Source organism: Aptenodytes forsteri, unplaced genomic scaffold (assembly GCF_000699145.1).
Source record: "Aptenodytes forsteri isolate BGI_AS27 unplaced genomic scaffold, ASM69914v1 Scaffold563, whole genome shotgun sequence".
NCBI lineage: Eukaryota > Metazoa > Chordata > Aves > Sphenisciformes > Spheniscidae > Aptenodytes > Aptenodytes forsteri.
This window is the reverse complement of record NW_008795318.1, coordinates 1272411-1285887: the sequence shown is the minus strand read 5'-3', so window position 1 is coordinate 1285887 and position 13477 is coordinate 1272411. Positions and strand designations below refer to the sequence as shown.

The window sequence follows — 13477 nt, the reverse complement described above, 5'->3', positions numbered from 1 at the left end:
CCTGAACAAAAATCTATTTTCAGGCTTCTAATAGCCACTTCGAGGCTGTTTCCCACTCCTTATAGATTTACCCTTTGTATGTTCCTCAATGTTTTTCCACTTGCAGTTACTGCATTGCAGCAGTTTTGTTTGCTAAATGGCCACCAATCTGCTCAGCAGTTTAGTATATCATCCTGTGTTGCAGCTGAACTTTCATACAGACTTTGTTTTTCTTCCAGCCAATGTGATACCATATCTTATAACTTTGTCATTAATCCACATCATTTACTGTCTTGTTACAAATCACTGTTTCTTTCACTCCTTTGATAGTCTTTGGAATGGAGATGGCTTGTATGTCTAGCATGAGTACTTCTCTGTTTTAATGGATTTTAAAACTTCTCAGTAAAAACTAGATGTAGAATTATAATAGGGTAGCTCCTTTGTGCCCACAGGTGGCTATTTTTAGAGAATTTTTGCTGGCAAGGGGATACCCTATGATTAGTTGGAATGAAACTGTCTTTAATTTTTTAAGTACATTGAATTTGCTCATACTGAAACACATTAGAGGTACTTATTTTTCTATGAAAGATACAGTCCTTCCACAAATTATTTTTTTCCAAAAGTAGGATATTAAAATCTGGTGTTTATGCTAGACTAATAAGAATCCTGCTCCATTTTCTGATGTACTTAAAATAACGAAGCATGCAATCTTTTTTCTTTCCAGCTCTGTCTTGAATTGGCATTGCTGCCCTCCTGTTTCATTTTTATCTAAGTTGGCTTTAGCTTTTAGATGGTACCGTAAGGTTTCTTAACAAATAACCATTTCTGTAATTTGTATTTTCAAGTAGAAAACACTTCTCTTCTTTTACAGCTAATAAAGCAGCAGCAGGCTCCGGAAACCGTCCGGGGAGTGTCATACGTGTATATGGCGATGAAAACAGCGACAAAGTGACTCCGGGAACATTCATACCATATTGTTCAATGGCACATGCACAGCTTTGCTTCCATGGGCACCGTGATGCTGTTAAATTCTTTGTCGCAGTACCTGGTGAGGTTTTATTACTGTTCTTCAAATGAAGTTTCTTTTTCGCCCTCATTTGCTTGGTTAAACATAGTCTTCAGGTTAAGATAGCAAGTGTATGAAATTGTACATTCAGAAACAATTTATTATATTTTATTTACAAGGCTTATCTGATTCCTAAGCACATTATTGTTTAATGGGAGGAAAAGGGTTTGGTCACAAAGAAAGAAGTGCTTTGCTGCCATCTGGGGAAAAAGGTACTGCGGTAAGTGAGTACTCGCCTATTAAGAAGGCAGTCAACTGCTAATTGATGTAAGGTCCAATTTAAGAGCCTGACATCCTGCAGGAAGGATGAGCTAGTAAGGGAGAAGCCCCCAAAGGAAAGAATCTCAGCTGAAAAAGCTGAGAGTTTCCTAGAAGCTGCAGTGCTTGTTGAATAACCTCTCAGTGCTTGTATGCACCTCGTGTGCTGGAAGTAAATGACAGAAGTTTGCTTAATGGGCTGACATGCGCTGAATCGTTTCAGTTGTGTGTCTGAAAGTCTTTAAGTCTGTTTCAATGTCATTCTCTAGATCTGCATGCCTGTGCTGTGAAATCTGTCAAGAGGCATTTAATTCTCTGATTTCCATTGAACTGACCTGAACAGATTCCTCATCTCTTTAGAGAGATGAAATCGGAGCAAAGCTAGCTTTCTGTCCCTCGCTGAAGAGATACTAGAATCCAAAGTTAAGTGTATCATTAGGCATTAAGTATGTCATCCAGTGACCAAATACAGGTGGTATTACTCTGTGAGATGTGCCATAAAAATGTATTCTGTTTTTAATCCAGGTCAGGTTGTTTGCCCACAGAGTAGTGGTGGAACAGAGCTAACGGCTGATAAACCGGCCCAAGAATCCTTCAACCAGAGTCCCTTAAAATCGATGTTGGTGATAAGTGGTGGAGAAGGATACATTGACTTCAGAATGGGTAAGAAAACTGAGCTTAAAATCAGTTGTAACCTCTTCATACTGAAAGGTCATTAACCATATAAAACTTCCGTTGTGATTGCAGAGTGCATTTGTGTGGTCAGTCGGTATATAGTCTTTACTCAGCAAGTGCAAGGATAGAAGTATCTTTATTCTCCCCTTCACACACACCTTCAGTTTCTCCTCCCAGTAAACCATGACCTCTGAGATGACTGTGTAATAATGTTTTTTTGAAACTCTGCTTTGGAGTCATGTACCACCTTACTGCTTATGCTTTCAGTCTTACTTTGACAGGTTAGTCTTCTATCTCAAACTGCTGGAAAACATGTCCTTAGTTACTTAATATGCAGACTGACTATAAAAAAAGTCATGTATTACTTGAAGAACACTCAAACAAAAATGAGTAAATTTTAGAGTGAAAAGGGAAAAAGTAACTCACTGTTATCTTTGCGTGCCCTTCTTATTTTGATCACTGCTTTTCTGGGATAGCACTTTTGCATGATCTAGCCCATAAAAGATTTCTTGTGTAAACACTTTTTTTAATTTAAGCTTTTGGGGAACTATAACAAGATGAGAGTGGTTGTGGTTCTATGCTTAGAATCTGCAGCTGGAGACCTTGACAAAAAGTGCATAAAAAAGTCACAACTCCTAGACCTGGTTTTGACCTTTTACCTAAATCTGTCTATAGTGTTTTTCAAAAAACAAACAAACAACAAAAAAAACCCACAAAAACCACTACAAAGAAAAACCCATGAAGGCCAGCCCAAATTCTGTCATCCCACTAGTCAATGCAAAACAAGTTCCTGCTGGTAACCCCAGTGGCATTACGCGGGAGGCAGGGCTTGAGGCAGTTCTGTGCCACGCTGTGGTGAGTATTTAAAAACTCTGCACTTACTCCAAGCGAGCTGGTATAGCCACATACCAAATGTGCGTTTTGCTGTCCTTGTGGCATGATGCAGAGCCATGAACTTGTCAGCACTGTAGCTGCATTAGCTCAGCTATTACCACATGAGTGCAGCAAACTAGCTCAAGAGCAAGTTCAGGCTATTCTATGTTTAGATTCCTCAGACCTCCAGAGTAGTCTAACCAGAAAACCAGCCAAACTGTGGCTTGAAACCTTCCTGAAGTTGTAGGTCAGTTCCCGTTTCATCTGGTTAAGCTGATGTTTCTCTGTACCACAAGACTGCCTCTGTATTGATGTTTATTACTGTCTACGTGCAGTTTTGTTTAATGGTTAGTCTGACACCTTTGATCCAAGTCAGCTCATGTCATCAAGAGTTTAGAGGCAGTTACAAAACTGCTCTTCTCTTTTGACAAGCATTAATGGAGAATAAGCTTAAGGCTGTCTTGTGCCAGCGTGTGCGGAGTTGTGACAAGCTAGGATAACTAGAACAAGAGGAAAGAAGGGGAAAGGTTCATTGTAGACACGAACGTTGCATTGTTTTACTTGTGCTCAATTACTGCTCTTATTTCCAGAGCACTTTATATGGTTTATGTGTTTATGCTAGCACACTTTTTCATAGCATAACCATCTCCACTTCTGCCGGGGAGGAACTGCAAGTTTGCAAATTAGATGTTTGTTTCTCTGCCTCAAAGAGTCATAAGTAATGAAATGTGTAGGATATGGATACTTACAAAAGTACAGTTAATTTTGGGGGCTAGAACTGAAGAATATGACCATCAGAATACTAGGCTGTGAAATAATTATGCAACAGACTTTCAGGTTGTAATGTATATATTCACAATCTTGAATATGCTTTTATACGAGCATATGGGAACTACTGTCTTTCATAGCATTTTTCTTGTAAACCTAGACGTCACTGGTCTTGCTGCATTTGGTGTGAATACTGTTTTTTATTGTCTGCCTGAATCAAAGCTGTTGTTTTTCAGGTGATGAAGGTGGAGAATCTGAACTCCTTGGAGAAGCTCTACAACTTGAACCTTCTGTAGCCAAAGCTGAGAGGAGTCACTTGATAGTGTGGCAAGTAATGTGTGGCAGTGAGTGAGCCTGTAGGATGCAGCTGGAGACCTTAAAAAAAAAAAAAAAAAAAAAAGGAGAAAAAAAAAAGCTTCTGCATGTTTTTTTTATTTTGTGAAACCTGTTTCACTACATGATGTTGAAGCATTTCTTTGCTGTTTAACTTTATATTGCAAATCTGTCATACCTTTAACTATACAGGAATTAGCTTGTGCTGTTTTACTGCACCCGTGTTACATGGAAGAGTATAATGAAATCGGATCTTTCTCAAAACTGGTGTGCACACCACAGTAAGCAACTGAGACATTAGTTTTACTGTACCACAGCAATCTAATGTAGTTCACTTCTTTGGTAGTCTCACTTGAGTTTGGCTTTATTACAACTGAGCTTCATTTCACTGTATAATGCATTGAGTAAAACAGCAAAGTTATTCCCAGAGTATTAAAAAATTGACAAATTATAAGATGGATTATTAAGACTCATCCAAATATTCAGTGAGGGCTAAAGCAAACTGTAAATTTCAGCTTTTGTTTCCAAACCTGGAAAATCTTGCTTACATAGTGTATACGGTTTAATTTGTTACGTTCATCAGAATTTCTGGGGGGAAGAGGGGATTGTATAGGAATTAAGATGACAATATTTAAATAAAATTACATGTTTTCACTATTGAACCTTAAAGTTTGAGAACTGCTGCCCTCAATAATAAGTAACTTTGAACATAGCGTTTTCCCATTTCCCTGACATGGAACAACTTGGTTTCCAAAGGGTATTCTTAGGATGATTTAAATTTTGAAAATAACTGTAAAATTCTTGAACAGGGGATGTGTTTTGTTCTTTTCTTGTCTTAACTCTTTATGTCCTAAGCACTAGAATGATCTTCTCTGCCTAGCTGGTCAAACTCATGAGGCACTACATGTGTGAAGGTTAGAGACCTCGATTAGAGCATGAGAAAAGACTGAGAGTGTACAGGAAAAATGCATTCTACCCAAGTGAGATTGTAAAGGAACTTTAGTGCCAGATAATTAGGTACAAAATGTATTTTTTTGTAGCTGCATACCCCAATTTAGTAAAAAAAAAAAAAAAAAAGCAACAATGTTAGCAGGTAACACTAAGATTGAGTAAATTAATGAAAGTCAGGAGACTAATACTAGGCTGACATTCTGTCTACTCACCATCTATTTTTTTAACCATAAGTGTGAGTTGAAGACTGTCTTCCTTTTACATTGAATTTCCTACATTAGTATCAGACCTAAGTTAAACACTTCGTGATTTCTGTACTTCAGAATATTTTAAAACCCAGCTTTGTCCTTTCATTTAGTCTCTGGAAAGTAAAAGTTTTGAGGGGTTTGAATAAACATCCAGCACTTACCCCCAAAAGACTGGGACTGTTCTGTTCGGATTAGCAGAGCAATTTAGTAACTTGATTATGTGAGAGAACCGAACAGTTTCAGAGGAGTAAATATAGAAACACTTTTTTAAAACTGCCTAAACATTTTTATGCAATAGGAGCAGTTCTGGTCTATCAGGCAAACATGTGTTTATATATTTTCTTAATTTTTTAAATGAACACATTTAGCTGAGGTCTATTGTGTAAATATATATTTAGGCAGCTTTTTCAAATGCATATCATAGCTGATAAACCAGAAAAACTCCATTCAGGTCTATTGGTTAGATTTATATGTATAAATACTTTTTAAGCGACATATTTTGTACACAGCTGTTCCTCTCGTAAATATGTATTTAGGACATGAACTATGTAGTAAAAATCCTTATTAAAGATGTCTGATATCTTGGTAGTATTTTTCTCTTCAGAATGCTAAAATTGATGAGAGCATGTTGTTCGTAATTTGCTTTCTAAATTCATCTTTAACGTCACTCTTAAAGTACTTTGGCTTAAATATAAAGTCTGGGAGCTTTTTAAAAATTATACAAATACAGAAAGTAAACTGACTAAACATTCTTAGAAAGACCTATTTAAAGCTTACATAGTCATGTATGCTGAACCTGAAGCACATCTGAATTAACTTACGAAATTGGATGTCTAAGAAAAATGCTGTCTAAACTTTTACTGTTGTGCAGAATCTTCACTGTGAGTGGTGCAGTTTCATTGCTTCTCCTGCCATTTTCTTAAATTTATTGGTTTTTCTCTTTGGAAAACACAGTTTCCAAAGCTTTTACTCACTGCTTGATTGTCACATTCTCATGTTCTCAGAAAAAAAGCGCACAATTCTGTTCCTTCGTTCTTGTATAGCATTTTATTTGTAATCAGTGATGAGCTGTTTTCTCTGAACGGCTTTACTGCTATCAAATAGAGCAGTTCAATCTGGCAAGTGTGTACCTGGTCTTTTGCCAAATGTATCTGGTCCACCGTGCCGTTTTAGTCACCTCAGTGGGCCAGCTCTTGCAAATTTTTCAGAGAATGATTGTTTCTGTCCAAAAGTGGAAGGGTTTTAAAGAAAACAGTAGGTTAACTATGTACCACTGTGGGTGTAGATAAAAGGCATGTGCACTTCTCTGTATTTCTCATTTTAAAACTTTATCCCCTGTCCTAAGGTACAGTAGATTAAATGGGTCCCTATTGTCATCACAGTGCACTGGGATTTATAAACTCTACTTAAGGTCGCTTTGAATGGTGAATAAAGCACGTAAAACCCCAGGCGTTGAGATGACAATACACTCCTACAAATCCGTCTCAAGAATGTGTTTATGCATACACTCATGTGATTAAAGCATCATATAAATAGGAGCTAATCTCTTGATAGCTACAGCTTGTTAATAGTTTGGAAACATTTCGAGCACAAAATATGCAGCACATTACTTGCCTGGGTAAGGGTGTTTGCATGGTAAAGGTGAAATGCGTTGTATAAGCTGCTGCGTTGTCCATTTCTTGTAAAGGTCTTCCTGCGTTGGATCAGATAGAGCTGGCAGAGCGTAGACACTTTATCATAGGCTGCCTTAGTAACAAACAAATGTTAAATCTGTTTTATTATACTAACTGTTCTAAAGAACGTGTGTCTTTTAAAATGCTGTGTAACTGCATATTTATTTCCATGTGAGTATTATAAAAGTTACCAAAGGATTAAACCTGACTTAGCACTCTTGTAAGTGACCCTGTTGAGACAGGGTCTTGTGAAGGCCCTGCTCTGTAAAACAAGACACGGTAAACTCAAATACAGTTCTCTAAGGAAATTAAATGTTTTTTCTAACAGGGTTATGCCATATTGTAACAACCTATGTTGCACCTCAGAGCATTTTTCTATAAACTAAATGTCTCTCCCGCCCTCTAACAAGATTAAGTTTCCTTTATTAATTTTGTTGATGCACATTTCTCAATCTTTTAAACATATATTTTAAACATTTTATGGTCTGTAATTTTTGAAAGTTTTGTCTGTTGGACACTTTACGCTGAATTTTACTTGCCTCTGTAATCCGAGATGGATACTACAGCGTTAAACTTGCTGTCTGTTAAAACTTGAGGCTTCTTTTCTGTGAGCAGAAAAGCTCATATAGCAGTGTAGTTATTTCAGTATTTATTTCTATTATTGAATCCATGGGGTTCAGAATGTAACTTTGTACATGAAATATATATAAATATGTATATGAAACATGCATCGGATTGGTGTGTTCTTTGTAGTCTCATGTTAAGTTCAAAGGCGTTTGATGCTACCAGAAGGCAAAATAATTGGGTATTTTACACTAGCAGCCAAATACTGCCATCATAAACGCAGGTAGTAATACATTTGAGTCAGCCCACAGCTAATGTAATCCTGCTATCTCATCCTGGGCCTAAGCAAAAACTCTGAAGGAAAACTTTGTTCGCTGACTGGCTCCCAAATGATGCCATGCTGTCTTCGCCTCTACGTGGCCCACAAACCCGCTGATTCACGAGATAGGAGTCTGGAGGAGATCCGCCTAACTGCAGCTCCGATGAAACAGGCATTGGCACTGGAATTTATTTTTCAAGTTTTCTTAACACCTTACCAAAGATTCATCTAAGCTGAAACGCACGTCGGTTACTTACCGCACAGCAAAGGAAATGGTGTAAGGCAGAAGAATACCCCAATTTAGTAAAAAAAAAAAAAAAAAAGCAACAATGTTAGCAGGTAACACTAAGATTGAGTAAATTAATGAAAGTCAGGAGACTAATACTAGGCTGACATTCTGTCTACTCACCATCTATTTTTTTAACCATAAGTGTGAGTTGAAGACTGTCTTCCTTTTACATTGAATTTCCTACATTAGTATCAGACCTAAGTTAAACACTTCGTGATTTCTGTACTTCAGAATATTTTAAAACCCAGCTTTGTCCTTTCATTTAGTCTCTGGAAAGTAAAAGTTTTGAGGGGTTTGAATAAACATCCAGCACTTACCCCCAAAAGACTGGGACTGTTCTGTTCGGATTAGCAGAGCAATTTAGTAACTTGATTATGTGAGAGAACCGAACAGTTTCAGAGGAGTAAATATAGAAACACTTTTTTAAAACTGCCTAAACATTTTTATGCAATAGGAGCAGTTCTGGTCTATCAGGCAAACATGTGTTTATATATTTTCTTAATTTTTTAAATGAACACATTTAGCTGAGGTCTATTGTGTAAATATATATTTAGGCAGCTTTTTCAAATGCATATCATAGCTGATAAACCAGAAAAACTCCATTCAGGTCTATTGGTTAGATTTATATGTATAAATACTTTTTAAGCGACATATTTTGTACACAGCTGTTCCTCTCGTAAATATGTATTTAGGACATGAACTATGTAGTAAAAATCCTTATTAAAGATGTCTGATATCTTGGTAGTATTTTTCTCTTCAGAATGCTAAAATTGATGAGAGCATGTTGTTCGTAATTTGCTTTCTAAATTCATCTTTAACGTCACTCTTAAAGTACTTTGGCTTAAATATAAAGTCTGGGAGCTTTTTAAAAATTATACAAATACAGAAAGTAAACTGACTAAACATTCTTAGAAAGACCTATTTAAAGCTTACATAGTCATGTATGCTGAACCTGAAGCACATCTGAATTAACTTACGAAATTGGATGTCTAAGAAAAATGCTGTCTAAACTTTTACTGTTGTGCAGAATCTTCACTGTGAGTGGTGCAGTTTCATTGCTTCTCCTGCCATTTTCTTAAATTTATTGGTTTTTCTCTTTGGAAAACACAGTTTCCAAAGCTTTTACTCACTGCTTGATTGTCACATTCTCATGTTCTCAGAAAAAAAGCGCACAATTCTGTTCCTTCGTTCTTGTATAGCATTTTATTTGTAATCAGTGATGAGCTGTTTTCTCTGAACGGCTTTACTGCTATCAAATAGAGCAGTTCAATCTGGCAAGTGTGTACCTGGTCTTTTGCCAAATGTATCTGGTCCACCGTGCCGTTTTAGTCACCTCAGTGGGCCAGCTCTTGCAAATTTTTCAGAGAATGATTGTTTCTGTCCAAAAGTGGAAGGGTTTTAAAGAAAACAGTAGGTTAACTATGTACCACTGTGGGTGTAGATAAAAGGCATGTGCACTTCTCTGTATTTCTCATTTTAAAACTTTATCCCCTGTCCTAAGGTACAGTAGATTAAATGGGTCCCTATTGTCATCACAGTGCACTGGGATTTATAAACTCTACTTAAGGTCGCTTTGAATGGTGAATAAAGCACGTAAAACCCCAGGCGTTGAGATGACAATACACTCCTACAAATCCGTCTCAAGAATGTGTTTATGCATACACTCATGTGATTAAAGCATCATATAAATAGGAGCTAATCTCTTGATAGCTACAGCTTGTTAATAGTTTGGAAACATTTCGAGCACAAAATATGCAGCACATTACTTGCCTGGGTAAGGGTGTTTGCATGGTAAAGGTGAAATGCGTTGTATAAGCTGCTGCGTTGTCCATTTCTTGTAAAGGTCTTCCTGCGTTGGATCAGATAGAGCTGGCAGAGCGTAGACACTTTATCATAGGCTGCCTTAGTAACAAACAAATGTTAAATCTGTTTTATTATACTAACTGTTCTAAAGAACGTGTGTCTTTTAAAATGCTGTGTAACTGCATATTTATTTCCATGTGAGTATTATAAAAGTTACCAAAGGATTAAACCTGACTTAGCACTCTTGTAAGTGACCCTGTTGAGACAGGGTCTTGTGAAGGCCCTGCTCTGTAAAACAAGACACGGTAAACTCAAATACAGTTCTCTAAGGAAATTAAATGTTTTTTCTAACAGGGTTATGCCATATTGTAACAACCTATGTTGCACCTCAGAGCATTTTTCTATAAACTGTCTCTCCCGCCCTCTAACAAGATTAAGTTTCCTTTATTAATTTTGTTGATGCACATTTCTCAATCTTTTAAACATATATTTTAAACATTTTATGGTCTGTAATTTTTGAAAGTTTTGTCTGTTGGACACTTTACGCTGAATTTTACTTGCCTCTGTAATCCGAGATGGATACTACAGCGTTAAACTTGCTGTCTGTTAAAACTTGAGGCTTCTTTTCTGTGAGCAGAAAAGCTCATATAGCAGTGTAGTTATTTCAGTATTTATTTCTATTATTGAATCCATGGGGTTCAGAATGTAACTTTGTACATGAAATATATATAAATATGTATATGAAACATGCATCGGATTGGTGTGTTCTTTGTAGTCTCATGTTAAGTTCAAAGGTGTTTGATGCTACCAGAAGGCAAAATAATTGGGTATTTTACACTAGCAGCCAAATACTGCCATCATAAACGCAGGTAGTAATACATTTGAGTCAGCCCACAGCTAATGTAATCCTGCTATCTCATCCTGGGCCTAAGCAAAAACTCTGAAGGAAAACTTTGTTCGCTGACTGGCTCCCAAATGATGCCATGCTGTCTTCACCTCTACGTGGCCCACAAACCCGCTGATTCACGAGATAGGAGTCTGGAGGAGATCCGCCTAACTGCAGCTCCGATGAAACAGGCATTGGCACTGGAATTTATTTTTCAAGTTTTCTTAACACCTTACCAAAGATTCATCTAAGCTGAAACGCACGTCGGTTACTTACCGCACAGCAAAGGAAATGGTGTAAGGCAGAAGAATGAGAACTCGGTGACGAGAGATTCATTTCTACTGCAGAAACAGAACGCTCGGCTAGAGCCAGGTTTTAATTTTTTTCCTGGCTCATCTGCCACTCTCTAACCACATTCGTCCCAGCAATTTCTCTTGATTAGTATGTACCAAGTGGCCGTGCCACTGAAAGTATTTGGTTAACCTTTGTTATAATGGATTGGGGTGGCCCCCTCCTCGTGCAATGAAAACGTTCTGTCCTCTGGTGTGCTAGGGGCACGATGCCGTCCAGTCCCTTGTCTCACCTGGGCGAATGTGCAAGCATATGTTACTCTTGCTTCTCTCCGGCGGTAGTGAAGGGCCTGCATAAAGTTTTTGCTTTTGAATACTTCTAGGATGCAAATGCTTCATATTTGCACGTGCAAACATAAGAATCATCCATGGTTCAGAAAACAAAGTGTCCTGTTACCAGTGTTGTACCAACTTGAAATTTTATCATCTTGGTGCTTTAAAAAAAAAAAAAAAAAAAAAACTTTATGCTCATTTCCTGGAGTTTTCTCACAAGATTTTTGCCTCTCCGGAACAGATGTAATGACAAACTTCCCTCTCCTCAACAGTGTTTCTTCGCAGGATGCGTCCATTCACATGCACGTCACATCATTGCACTCTGCTAAGGCAGTGTGTGTACGTATTAAATGGGAAGAAGCATCATAAATCTTGACTCTGGAAATGTTTAAGCTCTTCTGGCAGCCCTGACAGCACCTCAGGTCTGTGGGTAAGTAATTGAATTTTTCAGATCCTGTATCAAAAGAGAAGTGCTAATAGGATAGTGAACTAGGTTAAGGTGTTACTAATTATATTTGGAGACTGAAGTTTTAAGCCATTGTAAGTATCCAGGCCCTTCTGCAATGAACATGGTGATAATAGAAAAAGCACTCACAGTTTCTGTAGCAGACTTTAAAAACATTCTCTCAGTTGTATCAGTCTCCTACAAAAAGAGGTATTCAAATCAGAATACATAAAATGTTAATAAGCATCCAGGAAGTGAAAATGTCTCAATGTGAATGCTCCTTATTGGAAAATACTTGTTTGCTGGAAATTAAACCTCAAACTTACTGAGAGACTGAGATGATAACTTCTCTCTTTATACAACGGAATAGCAAACCGAAATGAGGGATTCTTTATGCCATCGCCTCCCTTTTTCTCATCCTGTAATCTATTTGAAAGCAGTTTGAGCAATACAGTCTGTAAATGTTATTTAGCATTGTGATGATCTGTGATGCACAAGCGCCCCGTAAGTCTACTGTAAAAGAAGCTTTGAGGAGGTCTTTTGGCCTTGGACCGTACCCCGATTCATGGCGTGGCGTTCAGGACTTGTTGCAGTTTTGCATGGTTATAGTAAACTTCTCAAAAAGCTATTTTGAGATGACAAACCCAAGTATGAGACTTTGTTTTCCTGCTTGTCAAAACATTCTGTAAAGTGATGGTGAGAAGGGAGCTGATGAGAAGTGATGTGGATTGTTGCTTGTTATTATCTGCTTGTGACTGTAAATATGGATGGAAACCCTCGGGACGGGGTGCAGCCTGTGTTGTTTAGACACAAGATGGTGCTCTTACAATTCAAGGACAACGTGGAGACCAAGAGGGAAAACTCACGCTGGAGTATTCTCTTCTCCCTGCCTTTCTCTCAACATCCACGTTTCAGGTTTCCTCTAACAGCTCTTCAAGGTGAAGCTGTTGTGTCAGCAGTCAAAGGAAGGAAAGGAGAATCCGAGCATTTGATCATCAAAGCGTTCAGAAGATGGCTCTCCCCTGCCTTCACCTCTCTGCGGTGGTTAAGTCACGTTGTGGGGATTTGTCTGCCTCCGGTACGGCCCCAGCCAAGAGGCCAGGCTGGAGGTGGCTGCTCCGCAGCTGGGACGTCTTCAGCCCATTGCATCTGATGCTTAGAAAAAGGAAAGGAAAAGGGTTTACTACTTTAAAAAAGATCATTCTGGGGAGCCCCTGTGCCCCAGCCAGCGGGAAGGAGCCGGGCAGGGTGGGTGCTGCCTGCAGCATGTGCTGGGGCTGAGCAGCTGCTTTGCAGCATCCCCCTGCCTGCTGCTTCTCCAGCTTCAGGGAAGTCCTGCTCCAGTTTGCAGGTGGGACATTAACAACCCCCTTAATTCATACCCTGCCTGGAGAGCAGCCATTTAAAAGCTGCACACAAGCAGCAGGTCTGGCTGCAATGGCGAGGGGGCTGGTGCTTCTCACATCTGGTCAAGGACCTTCCCCTTCTCTCCTCCACCCCACAGGCCAAGGGCTTTGGGACATGCAGGTGGCTTCTGCAGCGAAAGGGAGGGTTGCTGCCATCACCCACTGCTGCTGCCACCTCTGCACAAAATGTCACTGTGCCCAGGGGCTCCTGCTTTGTAGGCTGTCTCGGGTCTGGAGCTTAAATGAGGAAAAAAAGGAAAAAAACAAACAAAAAAACCCCATGTTGGAAACCTTTCCAGACCTCACATCTGCTTTTCA

General features: G+C 38.7%; 1 protein-coding gene across 3 annotated transcripts in view; it reads left to right on the top strand.

Moving 5' to 3' along the window:
* Positions 1-7552, top strand: part of SPAG9 (sperm associated antigen 9) — a 37809-nt gene extending 30257 nt beyond the window's left edge. For all 3 annotated transcript variants that reach the window (XM_009279675.1, XM_009279674.1, XM_019472179.1), the window contains 3 exons: positions 851-1027; positions 1829-1966; positions 3856-7552. In XM_009279675.1, the coding sequence (XP_009277950.1) occupies positions 851-1027; positions 1829-1966; positions 3856-3971 (431 nt within the window). In that variant the 3' untranslated portion in view covers positions 3972-7552. The remainder of the gene's footprint in view (positions 1-850; positions 1028-1828; positions 1967-3855) is intronic.
* Positions 7553-13477: the final 5925 nt, after the last annotated feature.